Here is a 17743-nt window from a genome sequence, read left to right as displayed (position 1 = left end):
GCTAGTTAGGGATGTGATCTCTGCCCTTGAATCTCCTTCCTTTGTAGTTTTTTTGGCCTGCGCGTTTACGTTTCCCAAGCAGAAGCGCGCGTGCCGCGGCTGCGCCCATTAGCGCGCGGCGCGGGCTGGTAGCTGTCAGGCGGGCGGGGCTGCCTAGGACCCAGGAGGAGTCGGTCCTCTGCCGCCGCAGAGCCTCCGCGCTGACCCGTGCGGCCCCCTCCTCCTCGCGCACCCCTTCCCTCCCGGGCTTTGGCAGCCCTTGCGGGGCAGGAACCCCCGCACCACCACCACCACCTCCAGCCCCGCCAGCGGGCCGGGCCGGCCGCGGAGTCGGGCGCGGATGCTCGCGGGTGGGCTGGGCCGGCCGGCAGCCGGGGAGGCGGGCTGCATTATTTCCCGCTAGGGCCGGGCTCTGTGGGAGGAAGGGGCCCCCGCACTGTCCTCTCAGCCCGAGTCCGCGCGCGCCGCCCCCGAGGCCGGGCCTGCGGGCAAGCTAGGCGGAGGCGCCGCATCCCCTGCCTCCGGCAGGGCTCGTGGGCGGGCCGGGGCCGGGCGCGACGCCCCTGCGGGCCCGCGGCGCCTCTCCCACGCTCCCAGCTCCTCCCCCTCCTCTTCCTTCCTTCCCCTCAGCCTCCCGGGAGCCGCCGGCGGACGCGAGCCGCGGCGGGCGCCCGAGCTTTGTGTGCGCCCGCGGGCACGGGGCGAACCTCCGGCGGCCCAACTTTGCGGCTCCTGGCCGGCTCCCAGGCGGGAGTTGTGAGGCGTGGCTGGCCGGAGAAGGCGCCCGGGGTGGGGTGGGGGGCGTGGGGCTCCCCGCGGGAGGGACCGAGCGAGCCGCGCTGGACAATGAGCTGGGCAGCTCGACGCTGCGGCCACTTGTAGGGGGGGGGCGCGGGCCATTCGTCTCCTCGGCGGCTCAGCTGCCCCACCTGCGAGCAGAGGGCGAGATGCCACAGCCAGGTGTCCCGGCGCTCTGAGGCCCCCACGGTCAGACGTCCCTGAGCAGGCTCTCTCATTGACACTAGGCTACCCGGAGGCTTCGGCTGGGACGTTTTTTGTGGGGGAGCCTTCAGAGCTGCCGCGATGGCCAGCACCAGGAGTATTGAGCTGGAGCACTTTGAGGAACGGGACAAAAGGCCGCGACCAGGGTCGCGGAGAGGGGCGCCCAGCTCCTCGGGAGGCAGCAGCAGCTCGGGCCCCAAGGGGAACGGGCTCATCCCTAGCCCGGCGCACAGTGCCCACTGCAGCTTCTACCGCACGCGGACCCTGCAGGCTCTGAGCTCAGAGAAGAAGGCCAAGAAGGCGCGCTTCTACCGGAATGGGGACCGCTACTTCAAGGGCCTGGTGTTTGCCATCTCCAGCGACCGCTTCCGGTCCTTCGACGCGCTGCTCATAGAGCTCACTCGCTCCTTGTCGGACAACGTGAACCTGCCCCAGGGTGTCCGCACCATCTACACCATCGACGGCAGTCGGAAGGTCACCAGCCTGGACGAGCTGCTGGAAGGTAGGAGGAGAGGGTCGGGCGCGGCAGGTGCGGCCCAGCGCGACAGCAGGTGCAGTGCCACAGGCTGGCGCGCGCTTGCTTGCGCTGCGCGGAGGGGAGTTTACCGGGTGCTTTCTAGGCAGCCATGGGAATTGTATGGTTCTGTCTGATTTTCTATAGGCTCTCCGTGTGTGTGTGGGGAGGGGGTGCGCTCCCCCAGATACTCTCTTTTCCAAGAGATTTGTCTTTAAAAACGAAAAAAAAAAAAAAATCCTAGCAGGCTCTGGTGACCTCTCTTAAGACTGGTAAACTTGGGGGTTTTGTTTTTAGTGCAAACTGTTGGAAAAGGTGGCTCTCGGGTGAGGCTCTGGGTAACCCTCTTGCTAACAAGCTTTTTCTTCAGCCCTCTGTGTGGACCTCAATACAAGCATCAGGGATGTTCCAGCATTCAGAACCCTGTTGGACCTGCTGTACTCCGAAGTTGTGGTTGTGAAATGCTTTAGGTTGGCTTTCAGCAGAAGTTATATGAGGTCAGGAGGCGTGATCCCAGAAAGTGGTTCTCAACCTTGACTGCACCTTGGATCACTGGGGAAGTTATGGGTGCCTGTGTCCTACCCCCAGATATCCAGATATGTGGGGTGTGAGCTGGGCAGTTGGAGCTTTAAAAGCTCCCCAGGTGATTTGATGTAGAGCCAAGCGCAGCCAAGATTGAGAATCACTGTGCTGAAGGGTTTTCCACATTTGGTTGGTAATGAGGTGAACCCAGGTCATTCTCTCCTGCCTCCTCCTCTGTTGAAAGTAGCTAGTTAGGATGATAGAGGATGTTGGAATGAGTTGTTGGGGCCTATTATAAATGAGTAATCCTAGAGTGTCAATCATGCTTTTCTCAAAGGGACTGCTTGGCTGTATGTTGTGTCATCCTTGAATTCCTGCAATACTGTATTTATTCTTCTTTCCTTTCAGGGTGAAAAGGCATTACTGGTAGTTAAGAACTCATTTCCAGATCAAACAGCACCTATAAAGATGAGACAGAACCCAAGTATATGCTGACTGCATTTTTAAAGACAGTTTGCTCTCATGCATCTTTCTTAATGCAAATGGCTCAATCCATGTAGTCATAGCAATATTGGTGTGACAGGGAAAGGAACTGAACTTGGAGCCAACTATTTTTCTTTTCTTTTTAAGGTTTATTTGTTTTTTGTTTGTTTGTTCGTTTGAGAGAGGGAGAGAAAGTGGAGGGGGCAGTGGAGAGGCAGAGGGAGAGAAATCCTCAAGCAGACTCCTCGCTGAGGCAGGAGTCCAAGGTAGGGCTTGATCCCACCGTTACGAGGTCATGACTCAAGCCGAAACCAAGAGTTGGAGGCTCAACCAACTGAGCCACCCAGGTGCCCCAACCAACAATTTTCCTTATATTATCTCATCATATTCTTGTCTTATAGTTTGAAGGCTTTATGCCCATTTTACACATGAGGAAATGAGCAACATGCCTTGTTACACAGTATCTGAGTATATGCCCTTTCATCTCCAGTTCACCTCTAATAAATTGAAATAGCCATACTGAGGAGTCCTGAGAGTGGTGGAGTTTCTCTACTTAGTCATTGTTACCAGAGGTTTATCTCTTTCTTGGTTAGATGAGGACCTAGCCTAAATGAAATGGTCTCTTCAGTCTATGTGTGTGTATTCTTGACCTCACACATTCTCTTGGTCACTGTGTGTTTTGGTTTTAAAGGCTTCCTCAGGAGGTGATGACAGCCAGAGAAGTATAAATAAAATGATACATTGTTAAAAGGACTCTTTTGCCTTCTTTATCATATTAAATACTTTAAAGCAACATTTGCCTAGATATTTCAAAACGGAATAACATTTTTGGACTGACCCAAGCTAGATTGACAGCCCTGTGGAGAAATCAAGGTGATACCTATTACTTGAGTACTCATGACTCCCATTTCTTTGAAATCCTGTGCATCATGTGGTCTGAAGAGGAACAAAAGTTTTAATATCCTTCTCTCAAATAATTTTAACAGTATATTTGCTACATAAATTAATATACTCCAAAGATGAATATCTTTATGGGGGGTCAAGATGACCATTATGCATATTAATTAATAACAGCACATATTTACATTGAGTTTGTCATTGACCAGGTGTTGCATGGTTCACTGAGTCTAGTTGTCAAACCCGTATAGTTTCAGCTGTAAATTGAAAGTTGACAAATTTCCTTCCAGTTATTTATTCACTGATTTTTGAAGGATGGGGAACTGCAAGTGTGTATAAAGTCCAAGTTATACTACCATATGATAAATAATGGCATAACACAAATATTTGCACAACAGAAATATTTCCCTAATCTAGCCAATTGCCTGCTTGTTTCAAGCAGTATTTAATAAAATTACTGCAAAAGAAGAAAATTTGTGCCCTTCTTTTGTCATAGTGACATTCTCTCTGACAATGGATCTTTGTCTAGGTCTTGGAGTTCCAACAAAATGAGTGGAATACCCTATTGCAAGGCAGTTTTCAAGAAAAGAAAGAGCCATCAATGCTTAATATTCATCACTTGAGAATTTAAATAGTTTCAATTTTCAGTTAAAAGTGTATGTTCAAATGTTCTGATTTATCATTTAGAAGAACTAATCTACCTGCAAAGTTATTATTTGTACCAGTAAAAATGGGTGCAAGTCATATGGGTGTTGCCCATATGGTCAAAATTGACTAATTCATCTTAGTTCATTTTTAAAACTCCATTTTTTATTTTATAATTATTATTTTAGTAATCTTTATACCCATTGTGGGGCTCAAACTCATGACCCCAAGATTTAGAGTCACTTGCTCTTCCAACTGAGCCAGCCAGGTGCCCCAGCCATTTTAATTAATTTTTAATAAGGATTCTCTGATAGTATTTTTTTACAACATTATGTTCTGTTCTCTTCTTTGCCTCTTCCATCCCATGAAATTTTTAGTTTAGGAGATACTGTTTTCCCAAAGTGTTTTTCTAAAATGTTTTTAGTGAAGAATAGAAAGTGATGACTCAAGACAGCTGGGCATGAACACTCATTCAGAGCCCCAATCCCATTGAACTCAGATGACAAAAGAAATTTGCATGGCCCAGATTTTTTCTTTTGCCTTTGACCTTGAAAGTCTCTGGAGACTAAAAACAGTGCTCAGGTGTTGGCTGGCACTCCTCCTCTACTTCACTAAACCACCAGGTATCTTCAGCCTTTTGGTTTACCTCCCCTTGTTGGATTAACTTCACTGAGTTGGTGCTGGGCATTCCTGTAATACTGTTTATTCTTTTTTTTTTTTTTTTAATTTGACAGACAGAGATCACAGGTAGGCAGAGAGGCAGGCAGAGAGAGAGGAGGAAGCAGGCTCCCTGCCAAGTAGAGAGCAGGATGTGGGGCTCGATCCCAGGACTCTGGGATCATGACCTGAGCCGAAGGCAGAGGCTTTAACCCACTGAGCCACCCGGGCGCCTCCAATACTGTTTATTCTTTAAAACTTGTTGGGGACCTTCTTTGAGGAGGGCTGTGAGTCAGTATTAGGAAAATCAGTTTTAACTGCTTGAAACCATGAACCAGCTATAAGAGCATCTCTTATAGACAACTGAGGATGTTCTGATGATTTTTTTTCTTAAGTTCTCATGTCAGGGGCTAAAAGTCAGAATTCCTTAGCTATTTGTTCAAGTTTATTTATTTAACCTCTATACCCAACATGGGGCTGGGATTCACCATCCTGAGATCAGGAATCACATGCTCTTCAGACTGAGCCATACCGATGTCCCTCTGGTCTTAGTATTTGTTTCATGAGTGTTCTCCCTTTCTGAACATTGGCTATATTTATAAAATTTTGATGTCCTGCAGAGACATGCCTATGGATAGTAGGAACACTGCCTGATCAAGTCAGGCTACCTAGGTTCTACTGACTGGATTTGAGAAAAAAATTACCTTTGTTCTCTGAGCTTTAGGGTCTTTTCCTCTTAAATGAAAGGTTGGCAGATTACCTCTCTAAGATCCTTTGTAGAATGAAAGCATATATCTTTCCACTAAGCGGTTAGTATACTGAATGTATGATGGCTTAGGCTACCTTTCCCTACCCAGACCCTGTCTTCCAGAAAATTGACAAGGTTGTAAATGTCCTGGCACCAAGCAGGGAATAGGTGTAAGGTTCTGAGGAAGTATTTGCCAGGAGTCAAAATATTAATAGCTACCTGCCTCTGCCTCTCTCATTCCAAAGTAAAATGTTGTTTTATGTTATTTTGATCTTTTACTCCCCTGTCAACAACAAACATCGGATTTTTTGGCTTCTGAGAGAATTTTGATTATTTTGGTAAGTGATATTCCATCATTCCATTAAGTTAACTTGAAAATTGGCTTGATTAATTAGAATTTAAGAAAAATAAGGCTGCCTCCAAGTCTCAAGAAAACACTTTTCTCCAGCCAAATGACTCTTAGATATTTCAGACCTTTCCTTTAGCCAAAATTTTATAGAAATTGATGAGTTTCTACTCAGATAAGGAAACTGGGTGAGGGGGAAGACTAGATAATAATGGCCAGACTCTTTTGGTAAAGTACTTTTATATTTAAGACAAACGAAAATGTTACCACCAAATACACCTCTTTCATAAGCGAATTACTGGTGTTTCTATTCCTGGAATATTGTTTGTTTTATTTACTGGACGTTTACATTTTGGGAAGGCAAACATTTTTGTTTGTTAAAAAAATTGAATATTTGTAATTTGTTGTTCCTAAGATTTTTATACTATAATAAAACTTGATCTTTTCTCCTGAATTTACAGTTTCTAAATGAAGACAAGCAAGTATGAAACTGGGGGAAGAGTAGGCTTTGTTAATCAAATGCTGTCTTAATTTTTCTAAATGAGAAGATTCTTTCATTGGTAACACTAAACATAGGAGCTGTTTCTTAGCAAACTCGTTTGGAAAGATTCCTGTTGTGTTTTGTATTAGATTGCCCCATCCAGTGTATGAAGCAGATTTGGTCTTTGTTTTCTTAAGTTCCTCTACTTTATAGTTGTAGTTATACTTAAAACAAAACAAAAAAAAAAAACTACATTATTTCATGTCTTTAAAAAAATGTGTTCTTTCGAACATTACAAATGAGTAAAAACAAAATCATGTGAAAATACTACAACCTACATAAATTCTTCATGTCACAAGTGTTTTATTTTGATGATGTGCCTTTGATTTAATTTGGAACACTTTTAAAAGGATATTTTGTGTTTGTAAAAATCTTTGAGCTTGGAAATAAAATTTCTGCTTAATTCATCATTTTCTATGATAGCAACAACAACAACAAAAAAAAGCACTTGACATTTCCAAGGTTCTCCTAGTAAGCCTAGTTTATTGAATCTGTTTAGTTAGGTCATCTTCTTCTTCTTCTTCTTCTTCTTCTTCTTCTTCTTCTTCTTCTTCTTTTCCTTTCAAGATTTTATCAAGATTTTTATCAAGATTTTATCAAGCACTTGACATTTCCAAGGTTCTCCTAGTAAGCCTAGTTTATTGAATCTGTTTGGTTAGGTCATCATCTTATTATTATTTTTTTTTCCTTTCAAGATTTTATTTATTTATTTGAGAAAGAGAGAGAGGGGGAGAACATGTGCAGAGAGGGAGAAGCAGATTCCCCACTGAGCAGAGAGCCTGATGACGGGCTCCATTCTAGGACCCTGAGACTGTGACCTGGACTGAAGGCAGATGCTTCACAACTGAGCCACCCAGGTACCCCTAGATCAACTTCTTTGAAGGTGTTAAGCCAAAATATAGTTACTGAGAGAGTTCTAAGTAAAAATGAGTCTCAATAAGAACCCAACTTAGGGTAGAGTCCCTCCCCCCATCACCGAAAGATAGATTTTTATGATAATGATAGAAAATGATTTCTTTGAAATGTGTTATGGTGAGGAAAGAAACATAAACCCCATGGGTGAAAAGCTATTTGCACATAGAAGTTAAAGCAGTATACATTAAAGGTATACCATCATCCTGGTCTTCTTACTTAACAGTATTTTGCCCCATTGGCACAGAATCAAGAAAAGAAGAAAAGGAATTTTACTACAGTTTATACTCATGTTCATCAAACCTCTGAGAGAGAAAGAACTTGAAAAATAGCCTGATGTGAACCCATCTCAGTAGTTTAGTGATCCAGTGGCAGTTTAACATTGAATCTCAGGTGTGCAAGCCTTCTCTGGCAGACTCCTAGGTTCTTCAAGACCCACTTCCAATATTGCTTCTATGAAGTCTCTTCCCAGACCTTACGGATACTGATCTCCGATAGCTGCTGATTGAAGGTCTGTTTTTGTTCCAAGTGCTGTTCCAGGGGAAAGTTTCTTTCCTCAAGATTCTCACATTCTAGAGGGAGAGGGGTCGTGAACATGAGCATACACAAACTGGTTCTAGCTCAGGTGCTGTGAATGAAATGGTAGGGAGGTGGGGCAGTATGATGAACAAAGCTTTCCAGAGGAACAGATGTTGGAGCCAAGGCCTGAGATCAAAATAATAACATTTCCCTTTGCTTACAGTATTTGTGCTTTAGGATATTTCATGTATGGGTTCTGAAATAAAATGCATTATCTTGTACAACTGCAAAATAAGGTCTGTGCATAGTTCTGTATAGTTGCCTTGACCTTGGTTTCCTCATTTGTAAATGAAAGATGGTAATTGCTAAGACCTTTTCCCCTTTAAAGTTCAGTTATCTTAGGAAATGCTTCTGAGAGTAGGAAAGAGAAATGATCTTGGCTGTCATGTTTTATGGCCCTTTTTAGGAGTCACCCAGGTTTAGGGATGCCTGGTTGGCTTAGTTGGTAAAGCACATGACTCTTGGTCTTGAGGTTGTGAGCCCCACATTGGGTATAGAGGTTACTTAAAAATAAAATCTGGAAAAAAAAAAAAAAAAAGGCGGCCAGGTTTAGATAGAATTCTTAGAACCCTCAAATACTTGTAGGAGGTTCCTCTCCATAAAACATTCTCAGGAAAAGGAAAATCGTAAACCTTTTGTGGGCTGGGACTACAATTGTTTTATTCATTTATTTGTCCCATGCAATAAATACCTCTAGCACAATGATTTATTTTACTCCTGTGTCATTTTTAGATTTTTTTTTTAATATGTGGGAATAGGTGGATATAGATGTCTTAAAAAACCTTTCTTAGTTAAGACTGGACAGTTGGCTAGATTTGCAGAGGAAGAATAAGGCAGTAGACTAAGCATACTGTAATTTGTCAGAAGGCACTACTTTGTAGACTGAAGGAATAGGAAAAAATTGGCTGTGAGATCAATTTAAGTAATTTTGATTACACGACAACCTTTGCCAACATCTCAAAGTGACTAAAATAATCTCCAGTTATGACCTGCTATGTTATTTATTGTTTATACATTGATTAAACTGTAATTTGCAACCAAAATCTATCACAATGAAAGTTTTAAAGATTCATTATTTTAGAGGGGGGAAAGAGAGAGAGCACAGGGGGAAGGGCAGAGGAAGGGAGAGGGGGATAGAAGCAGACTCCGTGCTGAGTGCAGAGCCTGATGTGGGTCTGGATCCCACGACTAGGAGATCAAGACCTGAGCTGAAATCAAGAGTTGGACTCTTAACTGACTACACCACCCAGGTGCCCTTCATAATAACACCTTTAAAATATCTTCACTAATTTATCTCTTCCTTCACTCTGTATGTTTTACAAATTTTAGGTTACTTTAAGTTTTAAATAATAATTATAATTATTTCCTCCAGGCAATGATGATGCTCTCTTCCCCAATACATTTGTTCATCATCCTGGTCTTCTTACTTAACAGTATTTTGCCCCATTGGCACAGAATCAAGAAAAGAAGAAAAGGAATTTTACTACAGTTTATACTCATGTTCATCAAACCTCTGAGAGAGAAAGAACTTGAAAAATAGCCTGATGTGAACCCATCTCAGTAGTTTAGTGATCCAGGCCAATAGATGGAAGGCTTTGCATGAACCCTATAATGTGTATAAAACACTTAGTGGAGTCCTAGCATGCAGTGGCTCTTTGATAAATGGTGGTGGTCCTCAGCATCTTAACCCAAAATTTCTGTCCTTAAAACCTCCCTGCTATATTCGAGAGCCACCATTTGGAGCTACAAAAGGCTTATCTGACTTTTACACGGCAGCTCTTCAGACATTTGAAGACAGTGGTCATAGTTTACTATTTCCCCTTCCTTCCCATTCTGCAAACATCACCTCTTTTTTTTTTTTTTTTTAACATCACCTCTTTTTTGGGCAAACGTTTGGCGTCTGAATCTTTCATCACTTACATTGAATCTTTTTTTTTTTTTTTGGTAAATACTTATTTATTTGAGAGACAACATGTGGGGAGAGGGTGAGGAAGGGCAGAGGAGGAGGGAGAGACTTTCTAGCCGACTCTCTGCGGGGCATGGAGCCTGTCATAGGGCTTCATCTTAAGACCCTGAGATTGTGACCTGAGCCAAAATCAAGAGTCAGATGCTTAATTGACTGAGCCACCCAGGTACCCCCTGGCATTGAATCTTTTTGAGCCATCTTCATTATCAATCACTTGCTTAAAACTGGGGCCAAGTCTTCTCAGACTCACAGTGAGAATTGGGGGTGAAGGAAGAAGGTATTAAGGAAGGGTCTCCAGAAGTTGGAGTAACTCTGTTAAGGAAAGTTTTACCTCTGCTTAGGTGATGAGCCAGTTGAAGGACTGACCCTTGATCCATTATGCCTCAGTTGCTTTAGAAATATTAGATGGGGGATGTCTTGGTGGCTCAGTTGGTTGTACGTCTGACTCTTCATTTCGACTCAGGTCATGATAGCAGGGTCATGATAGATCGAGTCCTATGTTGAGCTTTGCACTGGGCATGGAACCTGCTTAAGATTCTCTCTTTTCCTCTCCCTCTGCCCCTGCCCCCTCCAAAAAAAAAAAAAGATAGAAATATTACATGGGCACATTTTGTTTGAAGTTTTCTCTCTTCCTTAACATCTGTAAGATTGCAGTGTTTCTAAACTTTTGCAATATTTAGGCCACTTAACATGAAAAACAATGCAAAAAATCTAACAACTAACTTGTAGAAGTTCAGTATATCCTTAATTATTTTAATTACATTATCACTTAAATATGTAGAATCACTGATATAAAAGTATATTCTTATACTAGAGGTCTTATACACCAACACAACCTAAACAAACTGATAATGTAAATATCAACAAAACCACATAATCAATGAAAATATAAAAAACAGCAGTATAAAGCTGCAGATACTAGTTGCTCAAACTAAGTTGTTCCCAAATATGATCATGGCACTGAATCCTGAGTTCAGTGTGCTGTATTTCAGAATGCCATGTCAGGAGTCAGTTTTGGATTGTTAATAAAGCTCCACTCCTATAGGTAAAATTACGTCCTCTGGTCTTAACCTACTGTGAACACATCTTTTACAGAGATTAAGTTCGCTTCTCTTTTTCCTCACTAACTCCCAGCAAAGTTACACCCTTTGGTACCAAAGGAGTTGAAGCTGGACACCAAGTGGTCTGGCTTTATTTGATTTATAAGCAGTCGTTCACATATTCCAGAATAGGATGATATAAACATTTTAAGTTGTATCATTAAAATAAGCACAGTATTAAAATTGTCAGAGTGAACTCTTGTAAATTATGGAATATGCTTGCCCTAGGGGTGAGGAACAAAAAGCAGATACTGGATATGGTTTGTGGGTTCCATCCTACCAGGAGAGGAGATGCAATTTCTTTTTCAGCTGGTAAGCTTTATAAAGCTTTTTGGTTCATGAGTAAGATTTTTGTTTCTACTTTTACTTAATTTTTTTGGTCTTCAGTTAAACTTTTCTGAAATTTCAACACTGAAACATGGATTTCTGGCCATGTTTCTTCATAGATTTTCAGATGTTCAAAGTCATTTTTGTACCCCTTTCTCAATGGAATGTGTCAAAGACTGTACTGCTGGATGAGACTTGGGGACATGACTTGGTTCAGCCAGTTGCCTTCAGAGGTATTAAAAGAGCATTGGTCTTCGAGATGAAATCTTGTTTTGTGTCCTCACCCTTGCCCCTCAGCGAAGGCCATTACATTCATTTTGTGAATGCAACAGCAATGGTCCGGTGACACAGCAAAGACGCGCAGAGTAGGATAGGCTTCAAGGCCAGAGCAGTGCACTTTGGTTAACTCTGCTGATCCCCAGTTAGTTTAAATTCTTGGTTCTGTGCAGTCTGGGTGAAAAAAAAAAAAAAAAAGATTAAGTTGTTTGCCACAAAAGAATAATAAATCAGTCTTTCTTTTCCTCATCCTGTATTTTTCTTAGCCAGATGGGCGTGGGAACTCATCTCTCATGTGTTTTAGATGGAGATAAGCACATTTTAATCCACCCAGTAGGACAGCCTCACAAATGCTCTGCTTGATGAAGGATATCAAACCATTTTGTAGATGCAGCATACCCAGATTTATTTTCCTTGGTTATATGTCTTTGGAAGCAATTTTTTCCTCTGTTTTAGAAGTTAGGAAAGAATTAAGTTTTCTAAGATTATTGTTAGCATTAGATCTGTAGTGTCAGGCAATCTTTCTTTTGTCTTTGTCTTTCCATTTTTATGTTATATTTAAGTCTGCATGTGTGGGAGGGGTCTTTTCTCTAAGCTTGAAGAGCCTTGCACTTTAGACGTGTGTCATAAAGTTCAATGCTTGCTTCCACTCCAAGTGATGTCATAGTCTCAATGTCCACATTTTGTATAATTCATCTCCTGCCATGGATGTAAAAATAGTTTGTAATTACAAACTAATCACTGGGGTTAGGCAGTTAATGTAAATATTTTAACAGAAGTGGATGAGATACTTTATAGGAACTGATAAAAAGTAGGCTAGCCAAACACACTGTATTTGAATTTCCAACTACATATGGTTACATGTAACTATCTGTAATTTCTAACAGTAAATTGATATTTAAATGTTGACAAATTACTGTGATTTAGCTATTAAAAACATTCATGTATATAAAAACATATATATTTTATATGTAAGTACATGCATTCATATTCCATTGATTGAAAGACACATTACATTTATTGAACTGAAAAGTACCCTATACACTTGAAACTAATACAACACTGTATGTTAATTATACTTGACTTTTAAAAAATAAATAAGTAAGCATGTGCCCTGGACTCTTGATGCTTTGATGGTCTGAAATGAATTAAAACCTTTAGTAGAAGTAGGCAGCCTTCACATCCTGCTTATTTCCATAGATGCCTTAGGTTGCATTTTGGTGGGCTGGCATGATCTAAGAATATCTCCAGCCATGCATGACATCTTTCAGGAGCCTGACCCTGAGCCTTCTAGGGTCATTCTGTATCAACAGTGTACTGTGCAAATGTTTTACCTAGAAGTAATGCAAATCCAAACCATGAGATTTCTAAGTTCGCATTTTTGTCATTACATTGACAAACATGTTTTGAGTACCTGTTACATACCAGGTATTGTGGTAGATGTGGGGAGTATGAAAAAGATAGAGTTTTTTTCAAAGAATTTCCAGTGCAGGCAGTGGTTTGTAGTGAGAAGTTGTTTCCAGAGTCACCTGTGAAATTAAAAACCCTTACCTACATATTCTGGTCCCACCATCTGGTGATTCTAGTGATTCAGTTGAACTGTGGTAAGGTCTGAGCATCTGTACTTTTACAGCAAAATCAGCTGATTAAAAAAAATTCTCCACCAAGAACCATTGGAAGAGAGAAAGAAAGAATAAATGATTATGAGCTATTGATACTTTGTAAGCTCAGAAAAAGACACTTTATAAGAATGTAATTTTTTAAATTTTATTTTAAAATTATGAAGATTCAAAACTATGTATGGCCCAATGAGTTGTTTTGAACACCAGCCATGTCAAGAAACAGAGTATTGCCAGAATCTGAGAAGATCTCCCTGTATCCCTTCCTAGTTCCAATTCTGCCCAAGATAACAGAGGCCTGACTCCTGCTTTTATCTCTCTTTTTACCACCAATGAAGGCATCCCTGATTGATATGGTGTAATTTTTTCTGTTTTGGACTCTAGAGAAATTGGACCCTACTACATGTATTCTTTTGTCATCTTTTCCTACCATTGTTGGTAAAATTCATCCAGATTGTTGCTAATGGTTCTTGCTTGTTCATTTTCAATACTGTATAGTTGTACATAAGACAACCCCACAGTCTCTGTGTCTGTTCTCCTGTTGTTGGGACATGTGGATTGATGTTTCCTCTTTGGCTGTTGAGCCCTGCTTCTGCATATACACACTAGTGTCTATGTGCATGAGTTTTTCCAGCATATTTTCCTGGGGTGGATTGTTGGGTAGTATGATGTGTATGTTGTAAATGTAGTACTAGATAATGCTTTTCTAGGTGATTGAACCTATTTAAAATCCCTTTAGCAATGTTTGAAAATTCCTATTGCCTTACCTCTTTGCCAAGAGTGATTAATCTTGACTGGTCAGTTAAAAAGGGACAAGATGAGAAGAGAAAGAAGGTTATTTTAGACATATAAGAAGTAATGAAAATAAGAGGGTATGATGAGTTTAGAAAGAAATTGCAAATATACTGCTATGACACTAACTTAAGAACCTATGGGAATGTGGTGGGAGATGAGGGTGGAAGTGTGTGATGTGCTGAGGAGTTTGGTTTTTATTCTAAAGGCAGTGAAGCAGGCAAAAGACATCAGCTCCACATTTTAAAAAATTTGCTGTGACAGCTATGTGGGGGATGAGGGGGTGAGGCCCCACAGAGAACTTAACTACTTTAATCCAAGGAGAAATAAAAGAAGGCAGAGTCAAAGAGGATAGATTCCAGAGGTACGTAGACCAAGCTCAAGAGTTTTGTCAATTCTGTAGAATGTGGGAAAGGGAGAAGAGACTCAGGAGTCTTGATTTTTGCGTGGGTGACTATATAGGTGGTGATTTCATTCAGTAAGTTGAGGAATTCAGGAAGAGGAGAGTTTGAGGTCAAGATGGCCGTAATGGGGAATGAAGTTAGTTTTAGACAGTAGCATGTGAAATACCCATAGATAATCTAGTAGAGGTGTTCAGTAAGTGGCTTGAATTCAAGAGAAAGGACTAGGCTGGAAATGTCCTTAGGATATAGGTGGTGTTTGAAGCCATGGAGTGGATGCTCTTGCCCATAGAGAGTATAAGGAGGATGAAGTAGATGAATGGGAGAAGAGGACTCTAAACAGCAGATCAAGAGAAGTAAGAGGTATAAAGCAAAAGAAATCAGACTGTGGAAGCTAAGGGAAAAAGGATTTGCAGAAGAGAATCATGCCTAGTGTCCAGTGCCCTCAGAAGACACCCAGTGAATTTGGAAGATGTGCTTTGCATTTGGCAGTTAGGAAAGACATGCTCAGGGATCAGGGTGTTCCAGCCAGGGGAATGCAGAGAGCAAAAGTGATGCCACAGTAGCTTAAGAGCAAATAAGAAGTGGGGAAAAAAACAGATGAGGAGAGTTTTATGTTTTTTGTTTTTTGGTTTTTTTTTTAAATTCAGCAGTGAATGGAAGCCAAAAGCACATTAGGTAGAGTGGGATGAGGAATGAAGAGGGGGAGGATTTGTGTGTGTTTAAGGTGGGAAGTATGTGTATCTAATCTTGTAGAGAGGGCTGCCTAGTTAAATGGAGGAGAGAAGAATGTCCCTGAAACTGCAGTATGAGGACACGGAAACGTGGTACTCAACATCCCGTAGGAGGTGGCTACCCTATTACTGCCAAGGGAGACAAGGTGGGAGAAATTGGCCCAGCCTGAACACATTTGTGAGGATGAAGGCTTCCAGAGACAAGACGTTGGAGAGTTCCTAGCATTTAATATCCTCTTGCCTCTTAGAGGAGGCAGAGTCTTGGGTTGAGTAAAGGTGAACATTAATGGTTAATATGCAGGTTGTATTACACAACGGTAGGCACTTAATTTGACAGTCTGCCAACTACAAAGTAAAGTGTCTTTGAACAAATATCAGTGATAAGAAACCAGATCCATGTCACTGTAGTGTCTTAAAGGAAATTCAGAGACTTTCTATTCTGTGTTGTGGATGAAAACAGTTAAGTTTTATAACCACCTTGTGCTTTTATCCATCTTCTTTCCATATATAAAACAAATTTTCTTTGTATTTAGTATTCACATGATCATAATTTCCAAAATGACTTCCCTATGTGGTCAAAGAACTGTTATCGGAAAGAGGGAGAGAAAGAGAATGAGTATGTATGTATGTGTGTGTGTGTATCTCAGTTCTCTTCAGCCAGAGACCATCAAGAAGATACCTATAGTTGAACATGTTGAGTTTATGATTCACTGCAACAAAGATAATGCACGTTGTATAATACCATGGGGGCATCTCAGTAAGAAGGTATTTGACTTGTCATAAAATATGGGCTTTGATTGGATAATTTCCGAGGATCTGGGGAAGCAAGGACTTGCTCTGTATTGGGTGTTGTTAGAAGGAAGGACTATTCTGTGACTGAGTATCTCATTAAACTTAGAGCGAACACAGAATAGATTGAGGAAAAGCTGTAATTGGTAAGGCCATAGCAGTCATTCACTGAGTGTGACAGGAGGTTGTCTGGTATTTTGTGGGTTGCACAGTGAACTTGTTTTGGTGTCACCTTACCATAGTCTCTGAGTGACTTTATTTGATACAGATATAATTTGAGATTATATCCCAGCGAAAAACACAGGTATGACTGTGGACACCAACCAGCTTATAATAATAATGAGTTCTAGCTGTTCAAGTCAGATGAATTCTGGACTTCAGAGACAGGCTTATTTTTCATATATTCATGTTCACACACACACATTTATCTATTTATATCTTAATTTAGCTCTAATTTATAAATGAGATGCTTATCTTTTCCTTCTTTGGGTCAGTGTAATTTTATTATGTATTGACAAAAAATTTAAAAATCCTTTCAGAATGTAGTATTTTATCAGGATGTCAAAACTCATTACTTGAGGGTACACTTTTTCAGCTGTGTCAATAGCATAAAATGCACTGCTGTTTGTTATGTTATTGGGGAATGAACAGAAGCCAACCTTCTTGCATTGATCCAAGTAGGAAGTGGGTGGGTAGAACTTGTAGTATGTAGGGAAGCCAGAAGAATGAAGGGTGATGCCTAGGTTTCTAGCTGAGTAAGTTTCATTAGAAAGTGGTGTTTCTACCAGGATGATGAAGAAGGGAAAAGTGACAAGTTGGCAGGGGGATAACAAATCTCAAACCAGAATCCCTACCATAGGAAGAATCTGGTGGATTAGAAGCTGATTGCTTGTAATCAGTCTTGCAGGTGCCTAGTACCTAACAATAATAAATTATTATTTGGTTAACAGCAAGAGCTATAACTGCCCAAGGAACCAAAATCTTAAATTCTTTTGTCAGCATGTTCTCTCCTGATAGGCAAATCTATGTTAGTGACAGAATTACCCTCAGGTAATTGTTTGATCAAGGTGGGGACATAACAAGGGAAGCTAGCCTGGGTATCTTGACCGCGATGGTCTTCAAGGTATGACGTCTCTGCTATAGGGTTTTAGGCGCCCAGTATATGGAAACACAGGTGTGACCTCAAAACTGTGTCTTGAACCTTTTTGCTGAAATGTTGTATGCCAAAATGGGTATCTGTGGTTCCAAATTTTACATTTTATAGAACTGATCTACACATTTTTAATAGAAACAGTATGAAGGGAGGAGGGGAGAGAAGGATTGGAAATTAAAATGTATCTGTAACCATATATAAACAAGACAGACTTCCTTTACCTATTTTCATTCTGATGTCTTGAACTTGTATAAAGAGGCTAAATACAGATGAATTTAAAAGGCATCTCGCCTTGTTGATATGTCAGTTGTGCAGAGTTGATCAAAGAAATCTGACATACTAAATTTGCTCTTGCTTTGTTTCTTTTTATCATTGTGTTTTCACTTTATATTGGGAAAGGCTTTTCTCCAGCTGACTTCTCCCTGCCCTTAGGGGGAAAAAAAATCACTGTCTCTTGCTGAAATTTCCTTTTCTTTCTTCCATCTTAATATTTTGAATCAGAACATACAATTAAATTTTATTTAGAGCTTTTCAAAGTGAGACTTGTATTCTCTATAAAATTAAAGCAAAATTGTGTTTATTTTTGCTTTTAAATACACGCATGTGATGTATAGCTCTGTTTTATTAAATTCATATGTGTGTTTGAAATTACATGCCATTTTCCCAGATGATTACACTGTGAAAAGTCATTTAGATAAACCTACAGAGATGGAAAATCTCTAACTAAATGGTGATGGTTA

The 17743-nt window shown here is 41.0% G+C and overlaps 1 protein-coding gene across 9 annotated transcripts in view; it reads left to right on the top strand.

Moving 5' to 3' along the window:
• Nucleotides 1-652: 652 nt before the first annotated feature.
• DCLK2 (doublecortin like kinase 2) overlaps nucleotides 653-17743 on the top strand; it is a 144168-nt gene continuing 127077 nt past the window's right edge. For 3 of the 9 annotated variants that reach the window (XR_199858.3, XM_004758041.3, XM_004758042.3), the window contains exon 1: nucleotides 654-1504. Coding sequence is in view for 8 of the 9 variants with exons in the window: in XM_004758041.3 (XP_004758098.1) it covers nucleotides 1084-1504 (421 nt within the window). In the remaining variant the exon portion in view is untranslated. Of the gene's footprint in view, nucleotides 1505-17743 lie in introns of all 9 variants that reach the window. The other 6 variants (XM_004758037.3, XM_004758036.3, XM_004758043.3 and 3 more) reach the window with 3 other exon arrangements.

This window comes from Mustela putorius, unplaced genomic scaffold (genome assembly GCF_011764305.1).
Source record: "Mustela putorius furo isolate JIRA1106 unplaced genomic scaffold, ASM1176430v1.1 tig00000242_pilon_pilon_pilon, whole genome shotgun sequence".
Taxonomy (NCBI): Eukaryota; Metazoa; Chordata; class Mammalia; order Carnivora; family Mustelidae; genus Mustela; species Mustela putorius.
The sequence above is the reverse complement of the archived record's forward strand: the minus strand, read 5'-3'. Positions and strand labels throughout refer to the sequence as shown.